Source organism: Echinops telfairi, unplaced genomic scaffold, assembly GCF_000313985.2.
Source record: "Echinops telfairi isolate 266 unplaced genomic scaffold, ASM31398v2 ScPeMD7_1713;HRSCAF=2227, whole genome shotgun sequence".
In the NCBI taxonomy this organism is placed as follows: Eukaryota; Metazoa; Chordata; class Mammalia; order Afrosoricida; family Tenrecidae; genus Echinops; species Echinops telfairi.
This window is the reverse complement of record NW_022105611.1, coordinates 8,380,616-8,398,702: the sequence shown is the minus strand read 5'-3', so window position 1 is coordinate 8,398,702 and position 18,087 is coordinate 8,380,616. Positions and strand designations below refer to the sequence as shown.

At 37.7% G+C, this 18,087-nt stretch overlaps 1 protein-coding gene across 5 annotated transcripts in view; it reads right to left on the bottom strand.

Annotated features, from left to right (window-relative positions):
- DLG2 (discs large MAGUK scaffold protein 2) overlaps window positions 1-18,087 on the bottom strand; it is a 1,827,487-nt gene that overhangs the window by 1,795,693 nt on the left and 13,707 nt on the right. Inside the window, exon 1 of one of the 5 annotated variants that reach the window (XM_045293148.1) lies at window positions 7,034-7,105. The exons of 1 other annotated variant lie outside the window; for it this stretch is intronic. In XM_045293148.1, the coding sequence (XP_045149083.1) occupies window positions 7,034-7,063 (30 nt within the window). In that variant the 5' untranslated portion in view covers window positions 7,064-7,105. Of the gene's footprint in view, window positions 1-7,033; window positions 7,106-18,087 lie in introns of those variants that run through there. 3 more of the 5 variants (XM_045293133.1, XM_045293136.1, XM_045293140.1) reach the window with 3 other exon arrangements.

Here is an 18,087-nt window from a genome sequence, read left to right as displayed (position 1 = left end):
CCTGCCACTCTCCCTAGCTGTATCTTCAGTGCTCTTCTCTGTCATACTGGGGAAAGGGGGGGTCCATGTAGCTGGGATAGGGGCTAGACCACAGACCTCTCTGTTAGTTCCGGGGGGACAGGGGAGAGGAGGAGGTGGGGGAAGGAGAGGGGGGAGCCAACAAACCCAGGACCAAGGGAATGACAAGAGAACTAAAATCAATGGCAAAAAGAACATAGAATGCCTGGTGGGGCTCAATCAAGTGCAATGTAGCCAAGAGGAGTTACTGAGAGCTGAATGAAGGTTGAGCATGCTAGTGGGACAGGAGGAAAGTAAAAGGAAATAGAGGAAAAAACTAGGAGGCAAAAGACATTTATAGAGGTATAAACATAGACATGTAAATATATTAATATATAGTGATAGGGATATAGGTCTATGCACATATATTTATATGTTGAATATCAAGGTAGCATTTGGACATTGGGCCTCTATTTAAGTATCTGGCATTCTGTGATGCTCACCTCCTGACATGATTGCTGAATACAAAATTAGTGCATAAGCTAATGTGGTGAAGAAAGCTGATGGTGCCTGTCAAAAGGATCAGGTATCAGGCATCAGAAGACCCAAAACAAACAACCATTTCAAGGCAAATGAGCGGGGTTGGAATGGAGATCCAAGGCCCATCTGTAGACAACTGGACATCCCCTCACCAAAGGGTCACAAGGAGGGGACCAGCCAGCCAGAATGCAGTATAGCACTAACACAACAAACAAACAACATTCCTCTAGTTCTTTAATGACCCCAGTTCTATCTTACAAATCTGTTTAGACTAAAGCATGTACACTGGTACAAATAAGACCACTTGACACACAGAATCCAGGACAGATAACCCCTCAGGACCATAAATGAGAATAGCAATACCATGAGGGTAGGGGGACAGTGGCGGGGAGAAGGGCGAGAGGGGGAACCAATCACAATGATCAATATACACCCCATCCCCCCCAGGGGATGAACAACAGAAACATGAGTAAAAGGAGACAGCAGATGGTTTAAAATACGAAAATAAAAATAATTTATAAATTATCAAGGGTTCACAAGGGTGGGAGGGTGGAGGAAGGAGGGGTAAAAAGAGGAGCCAATACCAAGGGCTCAAGTAGAAAGAAAAAGTTTTGGAAATGATGATGGCAACATATGTACAAATGTGCTTGATACAATTGATGCATGGGTTTGTATAAGAGATGTAAGAGCCCCAAGAAAAGGATATTATAAATAAATAAAAAAGGAAAAGAGCACTATTGAAGATAGGGAGAAAGAGAGGCTATATATGCAACCTATCTGCAAGGTAATATGCTAAGCAGTTTATAGAGCTTATCTCACTGAGTTTACAAAACTAAGAGGCAGGGACCATTTTACAGATTAAGACATTACAGTACTGAGAAGGTCCTTCAGCCAATGAAAGAGAAAAGCAAGATTTTTACTGAGCAGGTATAAATGAACTTCAAAAAGTTCGTGGGGGTAAAAATGGAATTAAAAGATAATTGAATTTCTTCCCAAACTTTTTGAAGTTTGTTGAATTTAAATGAGCGAAGGAAATGTGATAGAAAAGGAAGGAAGAGATCCAAAGTCAGGAAAAGTGGGCTTCAGGGCCAATTTTAAATATGAAAATCAAATTAAGATAATACTTCAACTTCTTGATATTTAGGACTGGTCCCCTGCCCATCTCTGTACCTCGTATTTCCCCCTTTCTAGTCATTGTTGATACCTACATTCTTTTTTTCTCTTTCTCTCTCTACTCTCTCTCCCACGTGCAAACTTCTCTCTCCCACCCCGTCATTACTTCCATTCTGTTTAATTGTCACTTCCTCAGAAAAGTATTCCCTGATATTATCTCTGCCTACCCATTACCCAAGCAAAACAGATGTTTTAGATACCCATAGCACACTATATTCAATCCCTTCTTACATGACATATTGCTTATCTTTTTCCATGCCTTCAACTATGCAAGATAGACATACGTATTCAATAAATACTTGCAAAATGAATCAAATAAGCCAATGAGTGTGCTGCTTCTAACATGGGAGCAAATGCAACTGTGCCTCTCCCTGAATGAACAGTTTGTCTCTAGAGACGGGCCACTCAAACCACTTGTTGCCTTGGTTATTTGTTGCCTTTATTTTCCTAAGCACTGATGGAAAATAAAGAGTATTTTACCTCCTCTCCAAATTATAAGTATTTCTATTATGAGTCCATTTTTAAGGGCACAACATGCCCCTTTATCATAGAAATAACTTTTAAATGCCTAAGAACATTTACTTCCTCTTAGAAATTTTGAATGATTTCAACTCTTTTTTTGACCATTTCTTGGCATTGTTTAATCACGTGGAGTGATGATGATATCATATTAGTAGTTAATATTGATTGGGTGCACGCTATATTTTAAGCACTGTTCCAACTGTTTTGCATATTCATGAGATACATTTTACTACGTGGTAGTTGTGGCACAGTGAGGCTCAGTGATTTTAGTTTGCAGAAGAGATGGTGGCTTGACAAAAGCAAGAGTGAAATCTTATTTACAGAACAGATGTAGTATTAACACCAATAAAAGCTTCTTTCAGGCTTCCTGGTCCACTTTTCATTCTGTTATTTAAATTTAATTATGCACATTAACCTGTTAAACATTAAAAATTAATATTTCCATCACATCTTTATTAGAAAATCACAGCAATAACTTAACATTACATACTTCAGTTGTTTTGTAGATTTTTCAAAGAGCTGTTTTAAAAGCCTAGAACTCTTTTTCTGCACATCTGAACTGCTTCATGCCCTACTATTTTTAAGATCTTTAGTGTAAATGAGTAAATTTACTCACATAAATAATCTACTTTTGATAAATATTAGGTTATTGGAGGGAAGAACTTCAGAAATTCCATAAAGTACACTCATTTTGAAGATGAGGGCTGAAAAACAAGTTGCAGTAAAGGTAATACCCACTCATGTGATCCCGTGTGTGTGAGAGAAGAACTGTGCTCAGGAGAGCTTTTGATGGCTGGCGACTTTTTGGAGTGAATTGAGAGGACTTTCTTCTGCGGTGCTTTTGAATGGATTCAAACTTCCACCCATCGAGTTAGCACCTGAGGGCATTAACCTCGCAAGAACTCCAAAAATAAAAGCAACGATTTCCAAATGCCAAACGATGCCCAACGTAAAACAGTGCAAACCACTTTGCTATTTCATAATTCTATGGTTTTTTTCCCTGTTCCTGTACCCAACTCTGTGTGCTCCTACATATATTACTTGAGAATTTTTGCACTGAAGAAGAAAAATTCTACCACTCTTTTGACTTTATTAAATTTACTACCAAATGTTCTGCCTATTACCTAAAGCATCTATCGTCATGGCACTGCCTTAACATAATCATTATTTACCTTGTACCTTAGTTAATTAGATTGTTATAAGTATATTTTAAATTTAGGGAATGTGCACTTGACAAAAGGTGTAACATAAGTTATGAAACTGTGTTTATATTATTGAAATGACCTCATTTTCCTCAGTGATCGCACCCAAAAGAAGAGCTTCATTAAAGATGTAGATGCCTGAATTGTTCAATAAGTTACCTTTGCTCAACTCTTCCCCTATTGCAAGACTTGTGTTGAGGTTTTCCTTTTATTTTATTTTTAAATTATATTTCCCACAACGTCACATAAAAAACACACCTGTAGTCATCAAGTCGATCCCAAGTCATGGTCACCTGTAGGATAGTTTGCATGGTTGTAGCACGCACTGCCACATCGTTCTCCTAGAGTGACCGGAATTGGAACTACCGACATTTTGACCTTAACACCTTAAACATGAGGGATACGTACATTTTAAAAGTGGAAATTGAGGCTCAGGGAAGTTAAATCTATACAATTCCTAAAGCTACTAATTTCAGAACTACAATTTTAATCCAAGTGTTGCTTTATAATCCCACTCTTACTTTTAAGTCATGCTATTTCTCTGCCCGTAGTGATATCTCCAAAAAGATATTCAAATGACAGAGACATCGCCATCTTATTTTGAAAATGAATTGTCTGACGATATGAAAATTAGGGTCTTGGTGGCAGAAACAATGTTTTTGGCTGTTCAGATTATTTTCTGGCCTAAAAGATCGTACACCGACTTGGAAGATTTCTGAAAAATCTGTCTAACCAGGAGATAGTCCTTAAGACTTTAAGCAATTTGCTTCATAAGAATGAAAATTAGGGTGTGATTATTTTGTCAGAGGGCTTAGATTATCATAAAATGTATCACAATCATTTCATTCATTTTATATGCAATAAAATTATATCTGAATTTTTAAAAAACTTTTCCAGTGTGGCTAATAGATTCTTTGATATTGCCATTATGTGGTGATATTTTTTCCATTGTGGCCATCTTTCCTTTCATTTGTCTCCTAACACTCATTCTTATGAATGTGGGGCAAAGACATAAAGAGAAATTTACTTCTGCAAAAACTGTATTTGTGTAATAAATGAGACTAGAGAAAAGCAGTGGGCACAGAAATTATAGGAGCTTCCAAGGGACAGTGAGAACCTCCCATGCCAAGGCCAAGGCACCAAAGGAAGAAGAGAAACAATATATTTCATTGCCGGTGAAAATATTTGTGTTTCTCTGCCTCTGGAAACTTTGATGAGGGTGGTAGTCAACTGTGGTATGGAGACGTTCACAGGGAAGAGAGACCAGAGTTGTTATCAGTCCCGGTCTGACATATAAATTTTATAAAAAAGAATTCAAAAAAAATACTTTAGCCAGAACTGCCAGACATGGGTGAACTTATTGGTGGAAAAGAAAGAGATGAAAGTAGAACTGAAATAGAAATTAAATTTCCAGGTTGTTTAGAAGTTTCCTAGGGCAAGCTTTCCAAAAGAGTTCTAGGAAAGTGGATCAAGGTCATCCCACGTGTATAGTCATTTGGGAAAAAAGTCAAGTCTCAGTGGTAATGGATGAAGTAGATAGATTTGCAATCTGGTTATCCAGAAAGTTTTCTTACCTTTGCACAGCTTTTGGAAAAATCACATATCATTATCAATTAAATATCATAACAAATTTTTTGGTAAATATTTATCCTATATTACTGCCTGAAAATAGTCATGAATATAGCTATTCATGAAATAACACAAGAGTGTTTGTCCTATTTCATTGTATGATTTAGACTATAAATTGAAATACAGGAATGATGATATCTTTCTTTCAAATGAAACTCACCCACTGCTGTAGAATCAAGTCCAACTCACAGTCACCAAGAAGACAGGGTAGGAGCGCTGCACAGGATCTCCAAGACGATGAATCTGTGGGACCGCAAATGGCCACACCTCTCTGCTTTACAGGGCTGCTGCGTTCCAGCCACCAACCTGAAGGCGGGCAGCTGGGCACGTTAAGCACTGTGCCACCAGGGCACCCCTTTCTCGCTTACAGGGGTCTTTTATGTTTTGCCAAATGACTAGAGAGCTGTGGCCTGTGTTTTAATATGCGTTTACTCTCCAGTTAGATGGGACTTGGACTTCAGTGTTTACTTGTCCAATGAAACAGACACCTAGATTTAAGTTATAATCAATGATTTTTTCCTAAGATAGTTTACAATACTAATTGCATTTCACAATATCTGTAATTATTATGATTTGAAAATAAGTAGTTATGAAACACATTTAGGTCAGATTTGGTGATACTATTCCAAGAAAAGTAACACCAAGTGTAACACCTCAGGAAGACTAAAATATTTTGAAGAAACTCTCCTAGATTCTTAAGGAAATTCACTAATTTCCCACTTAGCTTATTACATTTTTTACTTAACTGGAGTAATTGACTATAATGCATGACCATTTAACAAAAACAAATATGATAGTCAGCTGATGTACAGTCCTGGAAAACTAAGCCAAGTAGAACTTTCTAAGCTTCAAATCTATTAAGATCAACTGAAGTCACATGTGCTACTAGGCCCAGTGGGAAGATATTTCTTTTTCCTGGATAAGTTTTTCTAGAATATAATCTCTGAGAGTAAATGTTTTTAAGGTCATGCCATAGGGAACTTGGTTTGTGGCTTCCAAATTAGTGGTGAGAGGAGATAAGACTGGGAAGTTTATACGTAGTGAGTCCCTGCACTACGTTATTGATTTTCTCATGTTCAATGGGTGTCCAGTAAATGTGAGATACTTAAAATTATGCTTTAAATTAACTAATTTTATGCATGGAAAGAGAATTAATAAATAATTTTTAAATTATTCTTTCCTAAAAATAATATTTTCTATTCAAATCCCCAATAAATTAGAAAAGTCAAGTACATTATTTTGATGGCATAGTTTTAAAAATGATTTGGATTTTTTTTTTTTGCATTTGGATTTTTAACTATTTTCTGTAAACCCTTAAATTGACTGCCTATTGATTTTATTACATTTCCACATTTCTTATATTGCCGATAGTATAAATAATTCATTTACTTCTAAACACTATGGAGAGGTTCAATATAATGTTAGATGCTGTTTGTCTGTTTTCAATCAGGGCCCAAGGTTTTTTCTTTAAAAAAAAAATCACTTAAATGCAGAGCATCAGAATTCTCCAATCAGAAACAATATGTCAAGCCACCATAAAGCTGATTGGCTTCTTCAAACAGAGAAGACATGTAGAACACTCTAGCTTTTAAATGAAAAGCTAATTATCATGCTCAGGAAGCCTACCCTGGTATGTTATGTTGAAATGATGTGTGAGCTACACTACTACTGTAGATATTTCACTGTTGAGCTATAAATAGATGCAAAAGCAAATCCTGACATTAAATATATATATATATAATCCCCACAGGAAAATTCTTTCATTTGCACAAATACACAATATCACTTTAAGAAGTTAAAATCACATAAAGACCCTCAGACCCTCAAGGGGAACAAAATGCACAGCACAGTAAATTATACTATTCACTTTATCTCACGAACTGGCAGCATCTACCCGAGCTGGTTAATTATAGGACTAGAATATAATAAGAAAATGCTGCACACGACAGAAGCCCTGTTTCCTATCCTACCTTTGTGGTGACAATGCACAGGCAATCCATCCTGGATCCCTACACAGGACTCAGCACATGGAAATCACCAGCAAATCAGCAAAGGTGAGAACAAGCCTTTTGGTAAATAGCACACACAAAGAAGCAGAGCCGGGATTCTGCACAGACCGCTTTTCCAAGGGGACCCCTCATGGGAAACTGCACCCCTCCTCCACACAGCTCAAGGCAAGCAAGAGTCTCCTAGGCATCGGAAAAATCCCCTAGAAATCAGCTCCGGCAAAACTTCCCGGCGGCTCACTGGGCTCGCGGCTGCATGGTCCTTTGGCGAATCCGTGGTTGGAACCAAGCTCCTGCGAGTGCCCCGCACAGTTCTAGCGCGGAGATGAGTGCTCTACCAGGCACCCGAGAATCACATCTCAGCTCTCGCTCTTGTTCCCGAATTCTGATCTGCTGCTTCAGTACACCCGTAAGATTTCCTTTGCCAAAGTGCCCCCTTTGCTGCGTTCTTCTTCCGTACTAACAACTCTTAGTAAGCGCAACACACACTGAAACCACCCGGCCCATCTATCAAAGGGCTGTCGTTTGGCTGCCACAACGGCAGCTTTGGGTAATAAAAAGCTATTTATTGTGAGCATGATTCCCGGGAGCCTAAATGACTCGAACGATATGACTGAAAAGCTAAGGTGCACGCAGTGCTGCATACATCACATCTCAACTCACTTGCAATTACAAGGGCAGCTTCTTACAAATGACTAACAGCTGGAGAAGGAAACATTGGACAAGGGGCATAAAGGAACTGCGGATTTGGAGGTTTAACTTGGAAAATGGTACATATCGCCTTTTATTTGCCTACCTATCTGTGTGGTTGATGACGTATACAAATACACAAACAACCTGAGTATTTAAATGAATAAGTATATTATGAAATTGGGGTGGGAGGAGGTGCCAACGTGTTTCAAAAGTACTTTCTGAGAAACAAAAAAATCACGAGTTCTTTCAAACTTTCTCCTTACTAGCTGACTGCAGGCACTGATTACTGGGAGAGCTTTGTGTTCGAGTTTACAGCGTTTTAACAGTCAAATGATTAACTGCACTCACAAATCCTTCCTTTTCTTCCCATGAAGATGCTACATAGACTTCTTTTGAGGTGCTTGACAAGCATCCTCTGGATAATAATATACTTTAAAAATTTTAATAGACTTAGACACAGGGCAGAGATAGCCCAAAACAGACAGATACAGGGGATAGAGGAGAGAGAAAAAGAGGCAGTAAAAGACAATGGAAATCGCTGCCTGACCAATGAGGATGGAAAATCAATGCTCCTTTTCCACCAGAATAGAAACAGTCTACTGGACTATTGACAATATCCAGGTGAACAGTGTAGAGACCCAAATGTTTCAATCATTTCTTCAGGATACCTCACAGGACTGTTTTCCATCCTCACCACCACCCACTCTTTGTGTAGAAAGCATTTGCTTTCTATAGTAAACAACTTCAGAGAAGGTTGGACTGAAGACTCTCCTTACCTTTCATGAATTATTCAAGTCCTAACCTCAATATTCTCCTGGTTGCTAAATAGATGAGTGTCTCAGAAACTGACATGCCATTATTTTGCTAAAATGAGAGCACTGTTTCTAAAGTTAAAAAAAGATTTCTCAGCAAATGAACTTTCAGTGAAGAGATGGATAAAATCTCCTTAGGTTGATATAAAATCTTTAAGAGTGGCTCAATAAAGAATTTCCCATTTAAACAAAACCAAAACAAACCTTCCATGTGAAGTTTAAACCTACTAAAGTAAAAAAGCCACTAGAGTAATAAGCCAGATGGATTTAAGTTAATGTAAATAAAGCCTATGCACTATTCATTTATGTAACAGTCTTCTAGCGCAGTAATATGAAAATGTTAGAGTAGCTTCATTCTACTATTTGGCTATTCACCACCTCATTCATTACATGGTCACAAAAATTAAGTTAACTCAGTACCCCCTAAGCTTGTCTTAGAGCATATGTCCTTGAGCAGTCCCAGGCACCAGAGAGTGTTTCCCTGACACAGTCAAAGCATTTAATATATAATTGAGGCTGGTTGCCATATTCTAGTTTAAAATCGTTGGACTTCATGACCCTACTGCACTTTAAAATTTGTAAAGCACTTGTAGCATTCTTAAATGACTAAGAACAAATACCTAGTAACTTTCAGCATCACTATTAAAGGCCATGCCCCTTAATAGCAAGCACAGGGCTTTATTAATCGTGATAGACTAGAGATAGTCGGTGGTTAGAAATAGGAAGTAAATTTGGGTAGAAAATGAAGAATCAATATTTTACATGGTATCTTTGGAAGAAAGGAAGCTATGGAACTACATTCCACCTAGAAAAAAGGAAGCTAAGATTGGCAACCAGGCAGAGATTAACTAATTGGTCTCCAGATCCTGGCTAATCACAGATGAAAGGACTGTGTAAACTCTAAAACTCTACAGAAATGAAATACAGCTCCCCTACTATAGCTCCTGGCATATCACATATTCTCTCTAAATCATTAATCCAACATATGTCACATCTCTGTTGTGTCATCACTACATGATGATTGACTAACGTTTGCATTTCTTACTAGACTGTGAACTCTAAAAAGGCGAACTTGTCTCTATATCCCTATTGTATAGTCTAGTATCTCATTTGTTCAATTAATACACTTGAGAATATATTTTTGTTAGGACATAAGAGTGAGTAAAAGCTAGCAGAATCCCTCTCAAGCAAATCAACAATCAGTACAGTACAATAAGCATTTTAGGGTGTTTTAGAATAAAAAAGTAAAAGACATTTAGAATTAGAACAGTCAGGGAAGGCTTTCTGGAGAAGTTAAGAAAGACCAGTTAAGAGCTAAACACTGAGAAGTAAAAGAATTCTATGTACTCCATTATATTTGAAAAGGGAATCAATCAAGAATATCTTTCGCCTTAATACCAGCAGCTTACAGAAACACATCCAATGGATTTCCATTAAATAAAAGACCTTTAGATAGCGATTTCACCAACTGTGCCTGTAATCTCTGCTGGGAAAATGTTGGGTACAAAAAGGCTATAAATGCATGTGCAATATACATGTTTTATAATTATTAGATATTCCTCATTGCATGTCACTAATTAGATAGTATGTGTCTTTAGATACAAGGAAATACTCAGCATTTTATACTGTCGTCTCACTTTGATTTCAGCTTTCTACTTTGTGTATTCCTTACCTTTTATAGATTTTATTCAGGTATCAAGATGATAGAAGAGAATCCATTCTTTTGTCTCAATGGAAACATTATTTCATTTTTTAAATTAACAAGGCTTTGGCTAAAACCAGTATTTTACAGATATAGAGTTCAACTGAACCTGTGCTATCACAAGAAGTGTTTGGCAAGCTATAAAACCACAGCCTGATAACTGCTCTACTTGATATTCTTTAAAGGGGATGGTATCAATCCAAGAACATATTGATTATTAGTAAAATCTACCATTGGAAGTTATATTTTATAAATTATTTTTACAGAGATTATGGCTTAATCACTTCTATTTTGCTTGTGTCCATAATGGAAGAAATATCTGTAAAGGAAACATATCTTGTACCTATTCTCTTAGCATCTAAGTCCCTTGAAGGCAAAATTAGTGCATATCTCTTTTACCTGACATAGGACCCAGCACTTAAAAGATGCAAAATAAATATTTGTGGAATGAAAGAATGAACACAGCTTATGCCTTTTTATAAAATTGATAGTTACGTAAACCCACATATGCCTGATGATCTACATCTTTTGCTCATACAAGAACTATATGTATTTATAGTTAAGATATATGTGTATATACAAAACACACTGTCATCAAGTTGATTCTGTCTCACAGCAATCCTTTATAGGGGTTCTGAGGCTATGTAAAACCCTTTTTTTTTCTGTTCATGTTGTATTCTTGATTTCTTTTTTTTTAAATCATTTTATTAGGGGCTCATACAACTCTTATCACAATCCATACACACATCAATCGTGGAAAGCGCATTTGTACATTCATACCCCTCATCATTCTCAAAACATTTCCTCTCAACTTAAACCCCCGGCATTAGTTCCTCATTTTTCCCCTCCCTCCCCGCTCCCCCCTCCCTCATGAGCCCTTGATAGTTTATAAATTGGTATTTTGTCATATCTTGCCCTGTCCGACGTCTACCTTCACCCACTTTTCTGTTGTCCGTCCCCCGGGGAGAAGGTCACATATAGTTCCTTGTAATTGGTTCCCTCTTTCCTACCCACTCTCCCTTTACCCTCCCTGTTTCGCCACTCACACCAATGGTCCTATAGGGCTCATCCGCCTTGGATTTCCTGTATTTTCAGTTCCTATCTGTACCAGTGTACATCCTCTGGTCTAGCCAGACTTGCAAGGTCGAATTCCAGTCATGGTAGTGGGAGCGGGGAGGAAACAATTAGGAACTAGAGGAAAGTTGTATTTTTCATCGTTGTTACATCGCACCCTAAGACTATGTAAATCTTTCTCCTTTGGAAACGGGTTGGTATGAAACACTGGTGTTGCTATTAGTAGTCCAATGCTTATCTAGCAGTGTCACCATGGCTTCTGATATGGGTGTATAGATATATAAATAGGTAGGAATAGTGGTGGTACAAGTGGTTAAGAACTTGAGTGCTGGCCAAAAGGTCTGCAGTTCAAGACCCCAGCAGTTCTGTAGGAGGAATATGTGATAGGCTACTTCTGCAAAGGCTGTCTTTGCAACCCTGAACTCTGCTGCATTTAGTCATGAAGAGTCATAATCAACTCAGTGACATACACTGGATAGACAGATACATATACGAATGGACATATAGAGAGACACACACACACAACATATATATACAATACATGAAATGGATTTGGTACATGTAGCTGAAGCTATCCAAATAAAAGTATTTCACTGGCAAATGTAGTCTCACACTAGAAGCAACAGTTTGGAATAGTCTGATCTATGATAGAGAAAGGCAGGGTCTAGATGAACAGCAACTATTGCATGTAGCTGAACTAGGTGTCTGTCTTTGTGAGAGTAAGCAGCAATAAATGTAGGCATTTTACTAACAATAGCAATTATTTATCAAATGCTACTATCTTAAATACTGTGATGGATAGTTCATACATGTTATCGCTGATAGTCACAAGACCTTTCAGGAAGGAAGGATATCTCCATTATACAGAACCTATATAAAGAATCGTTTCTAGATTCCATTATATAGGATCATCATTTCCTAAACTTACTTGGCCTAGTGCCACCTTTTGATTTAAAAAAACAAACAAAAACAAAACATTACTTAGCACCTCCCTGGGAATTGACAATGTTTGTACTATTGCTCATCACCCAAGATACAGTGTAGATACTTGCATCTGTAGACTCCCTGGATTGCTTAATGCCTCCTAAGGTTATCACCCACTTTGAGAAACACTGACACAGATAAAAAGAGTAACCCCCTCCTGTTATATAACTTGGCCTAGGTGATACAGCATCCAGGTGACTGCAAACCCTCCCCACCATCACACACACACAAAGTCTATGTTCTTTCCATCTCGTTATACCTCAAATCATAAGGCAGTATTCACTTCCCTAAGTCAAACTGGAGAGTGTAGCACAGGTGCAAAGGTCATTTGAATCCAAAAGGTGTCATTGTAATTGTAAACCAATTTCAAACAACTTGGGACAGCCTGCTCCACCAGCTACATAGAAAAGTGCATCTCTGGACACTGAAGCGGCTCATAGCTTATAAGCACCTTGGGAACAACTCTAGAAGGAATGCGCTCCACACTGGAAGTATTAGTTCCAAGGGGACACAAGTAGAAATCACCCATCTGGACTCCCATCCCCATCTGTCTGTTCTGAATATACCCAAGATAGCAGGCTCAAGAATGACATCTACAAAGCACGTTAGTAAAATAAATAGACTGCAGGCAGGTCATGGCAAAATGCCTGTCCTCATTTCCAAATTCTCCAGAGGCAAGCAGAAAATTAGGATCAACTGGAAAAGGACTGACTTTTTCAAAGAGTTCCTATGATAAAAAATATATATATTTAAATAGCACTGGATTTTTTTTAAATCCACGTAAGGCAGGAATCTATATTAAAAGTATGTGTCACTTGAAAAAATAAAATAAGATAAAATCTTGAGTGAATAGAGAAGTGCTAGAGAAAGAACAGCATTTGAGATCTAAAGGCTTGTCTTAAAACAAGCAACCATGTAACTTAGATGTCATGTTAGTGCACATTGAAAAAGCCTCTGTGCTCCAAGAATTGTAAATAATAAAATCCAAAACCAGAGGAGGGAACTGTATTTGAGCTTAGATTCTGACCTGATTTGCAGAAATGTAGGAATGACAGTGAAAGTCAAAATTCCTTTTATGTAGCATCCCCAGTAGATTAAGCTACCTGTAGTTCTCCTCTGACCATTGACCAGGGATGTGAATAGCTTTGCTATCAGAGTGTATTGGAAAATGGATTATGGCAAATATTAGGTGAAAAGCACTAGAAGGACTACTTGTCTATGCCAGGAAATTGAGAAGACAGCTACTTGGCCAACTGAATGGAAGAGCTCCATATCTGTAGCCATTCCAAAGAAAGGTGCCCAACAGAATGCTCAAATTATAGAACAATATCATAGATGTCACATGCAACTAAAATTCAGTTGAAGAGCATCCAACAACAATTGCAACAGTACATTGACAGGGAGCTTCCAGATGTTTAAGCCAGATTCAGAAGAGGATGTGGAACAAAGTCACATAGAACTTGGCTCCAAGCAGAGAATAGCAGAAAGATGGTTACTTTTGTATCTTTGACTATGCCAAGGCATTCAACTGTATGGATCATAATAAACTATGGATAACCTTGAGAAGAATGAGAATTCCAGAACACTTAAATTGTGCTCATGTAGAACTTGAACATAGATCAAGAGGCGGTTGTGCAAACAAATCAAGGTCATGCTGCATGGTTTAGAATCCTGAAAGGCATAAATAAGTATCCTCTAACCATACTTATTCAGCCTGTATGCTGAGAAAATCCTCAGAGAAGCTGGCTTGTATGAAGAATCCGGCATCAGGACTGGAGAAGGCTTATTAAACACTTGTGATATAAAGATGACACAACATTGCTTGATGTAAATGAGTAGGAGTTGAAACACTTGCTGATGAAGATAGAAGATCGCAGCCTTCAGTATAGATTACAACTCAATGTAAAGAAGATCAAAATCCTCAAAACTGGACCAATAGGTAACATGATGATAGAGAAATGATTTCATCTTGCTTGGATCCACAATCAATGCTCATGGAAGCAGCAGTCAAATGATCAAACAAAGTTGTATTAGGTCAATCTGTTGCACAAGACCTCTTCAGAGTATTGAAAAGCAGGGAGATTACTTTGAGGACTAAGGTGGGCCTGACCCAAGCAATAGTATTTACAATGGCCTCATATGCATGTGAAAGTTGAACATTGAGTAAGAAGACTGAGGCAGAATTAATACATTTGAATTGTGGTGCTGGTGAAGAATATTAAATATGGTAATAGACTGTCAAAATGACAAACAAAACTGTCTGGGAAGAAGTGCGTGCATAGTGCTTCTTAGAGGCAAGGATGGTAAGACTTCGTTTTAGATTCTTTGACATGTTATCAGGAGAGACCAGTCCCTGGAAAAGGACATGCTTGGTAAAGCACAGGCACAGCAAAAGAATGCAAAGTAACCAAAGAAATGGGAAAATTATCTAGCAATGTCATTATTTCACATACAAGGATATTTTTGCTGGAAATCATTCAAAAAGAGTTGTAGCAGGCAGTTTCCAAGACCTTAAATCTTTAGAGGAATAGACAGTCTCATCATTCTACCACAGAATAACCACTGACTGTGGCTAGCAACCTAATGCACAATCCATGATGTTAACTGAGCTCTTTAGAATGAAGGGTAACCTTGCTTACATCAAAAAGCAGAGAATATCAGAAAGATGTTTACTTTGTTTTGTTGACTGTGCAAAGGCAGTGAACTTTATAATGGATTGTAATGGAATTTATAATGGATTACAACAAATAATGGAGAGCATTGCAAAGGGTGGAGACTCCAGAATACTTAATTGTGCTCTTGCAGAACCTGTTCATAGGCCAAGAGGCAGTCTTCAAATAAAACACAGAACACTGAATGGTTCAGAATCAGCAAAGATGTGAGTCAGAGTTGTATCCTTCCACCATATTTATTTAGTCTGCATTCTGAAAAAATAATTTGAGGATCTGGATTATATGAAGAAGAAGGTAGTACAGAACAAGACTTAAAATAAATTAAAACTTAAAAAGTTTGATAAACATCTAGAATACTCTTAAAGAGTGTTTTATAGTATTATGAGGTTAATGGACCCCGAAATACAAATAATTGTGTTTTTTGTTAGGTGCTGTCAACTTGTCAACTTGGTTCCAACTTAAGTGACCCTATATTCAATGAAACAAAAAAATTCAAGTCCTGACCCACCCTTATACTCTTTACTACATCTGTTTGATCCCATTATTGAGCCACTGTGTCACTCCATATCATTGAGGGTCTTCCTCTTTTTGTTGACCATCCACTTCACCAAGCATAATGTCCTTTTCCAGTAGCTGGTTGCTTCTGATAATATATCCAAAGTACACAAGAAAAAAGTTCACCATGCTCAATTCTAAGGAGTATTCTTTTCTGGACAATTCAAATGCATCAATTCTTCAAAATTCCTTAGTCATTGTCTCATTTTTACATGTATAAGAGGGGACTGAAAACACTACAGCTTAGATCAGGTACATCTTAGTCCTCAAGGTGACATCTTTGCCTCTAAATACTTGAAAGTAATCTGTTGCAGCAAATTTGCCTGATACAACATCTCTTGATTTCTTAATTGCTGCTTCCATGCATGATGCTTATGAATACAGGTAAAATTAAAGCCTTTACAAAGTCAATCTTTCCATCATTTATAATGAAACTCATTCATCCAGTTGTAAGGATTTTTGTTTTCTTTATGTTAAGGTATAATCTATAATCTTCATCAATAATTACTTTAAGTCCTCTTCACTTTCAGCAAGCAAGGCTATGCTATCTGCATATTGTAGGTTGTTAATAAGTCTCTTCCAGTACTGATGCTAAATTCTTCTTTTTTTTTTAAACATTTTATTAGGGGCTCATACAACTGTTATCGCAATGCATACACACATCAATTGTGTAAAGTGCATTTGTACATCATTCTCAAAACATTTTCTCTCCACTTAAACCCCCTACATTAGGTCCTCATTTTTCCCCTCCCTCCCCGCTCCCCTCCCTCGTGAGCCCTTGATAGTTTATAAATTGGTATTTTGTCATATCTTGCCCTGTCCGACGTCTACCTTCATCCACTTTTCGGTTGTCTGTCCCCCAGGGAGGAGGTCACATATAGTTCCTTGTAATCGGTTCCCTCTTTCCTACCCACTCTCCCTTTACCCTCCCTGTTTCGCCACTCACACCACTGGTCCTGTAGGGCTCATCTGCCCTGGATTCCCTGTATTTTCAGTTCCTATCTGTACCAGTGTACATCCTCTGGTCTAGCCAGACTTGCAAGGTCGAATTCGAGTCATGGTAGTGGGAGCGGGGAGGAAACATTTAGGAACTAGAGGAAAGTTGTATTTCTCGTTGTTACATCGCACCCTGACTGGCTCATCTTCTTGAATTATTTGCTCAACATACAGATTGAATAAATATGTTGGAAGTGTACAGCCACGACACACACCTTTCCTAATTTTGAACCACACTTGGTCTACACAAAAGTTCTGCATGAGCACAATTTAGGGTTTTAGAATCCACATTTCTTGAAAAGTTGTTATTTCTTCCATAATTTGTTATCATTCTTACACAGTATAATGTCTTTGCATAGTCAATAAAATGCAGGTAAAATATTTGACCTTCCAAACATCTTTGTACTATAGTTGTATATAATAATTGTGCATACATTACAATTTTTTATAAAGCTACATTGACTTAAATGAAACTTTGCTTTCAAATTCATATATATAATATCAGTAGTATTGCTAAATACATTCCCACACTCTGCTTTCCACACCCAAGTCACATTGGCCTACTATTTGTTCCTCAACGAGATCACTCTAGTTTTTGTTTCAGGGCCTTGAATTTGTTCCTTTTGCCAGAAATTCCCTTCCCCTGGACAGGCACATGACTGACTCCTTTTTATCATTCAGTTCTTCACTTGGATGCCATCACCGCAGTTTCTCCAGATTGATTTCCAACTTAAATTAGATTCCTTTCTATCATTCTCCATTAAAGGACCCTGTTTATTTTCCTTCATAGTAATTATTACAATCTGAAAGTGTCTTCTTTATCCATCTAATACTATCTCCCTTGTTTGAGGTTTTATTTCATGAAAGAAAGAACCTGGTTTGTCTATTTTCTCCACGACTATCATCATTCTTTCAAACAGTAAGCTGGCCCCAAAAAACCAATCATACACACTCCTGTTTAGTCAGTTTCCACTTGTAGGTACCCTAAAGACAGGAAAGGGCTGCCCAAAGAATTCCTAAAGCTGAAAATTAAACAGAGTCAGAACAGCTGGTGGGTTTGAACTGCCAGTCTATAATTAGCAGCCAAAGACTTAACCACTGTGTCTCCAGGGGTCCTTGTCTAGCATACAAAAACACCACTCTCTCTCAGTGGAGGCTAGCATGTTGTTATGATGTTGAATAGGTTTCAGTGGAGTTTCCAGACTAAGATGGATTAGGTAGAAAGGCCTAGCAATCTACTTCCAAAGATCAGCCAATGAAAACCTTACAAGTCATCATATTTCAAACTGAAGTTCATCATGGGTAGCAGTGTTCTGTCTTGAAAGAGGTTGCCAAGAGTCAGGAGCTAACTCTACACCAACTGACAGCAATAACTAGTGTTCTTTACCTGAATAGAATATACTTAACTAATTTCAAAATACATAAAAATCTGGATCCTAAACACATATGTCAAATGCCCAGAATCTCATTTCTATAGCATTTCTGTTGTTTTATTTATTTTTTTAATCATTTTATTGGGGCTCATACAAC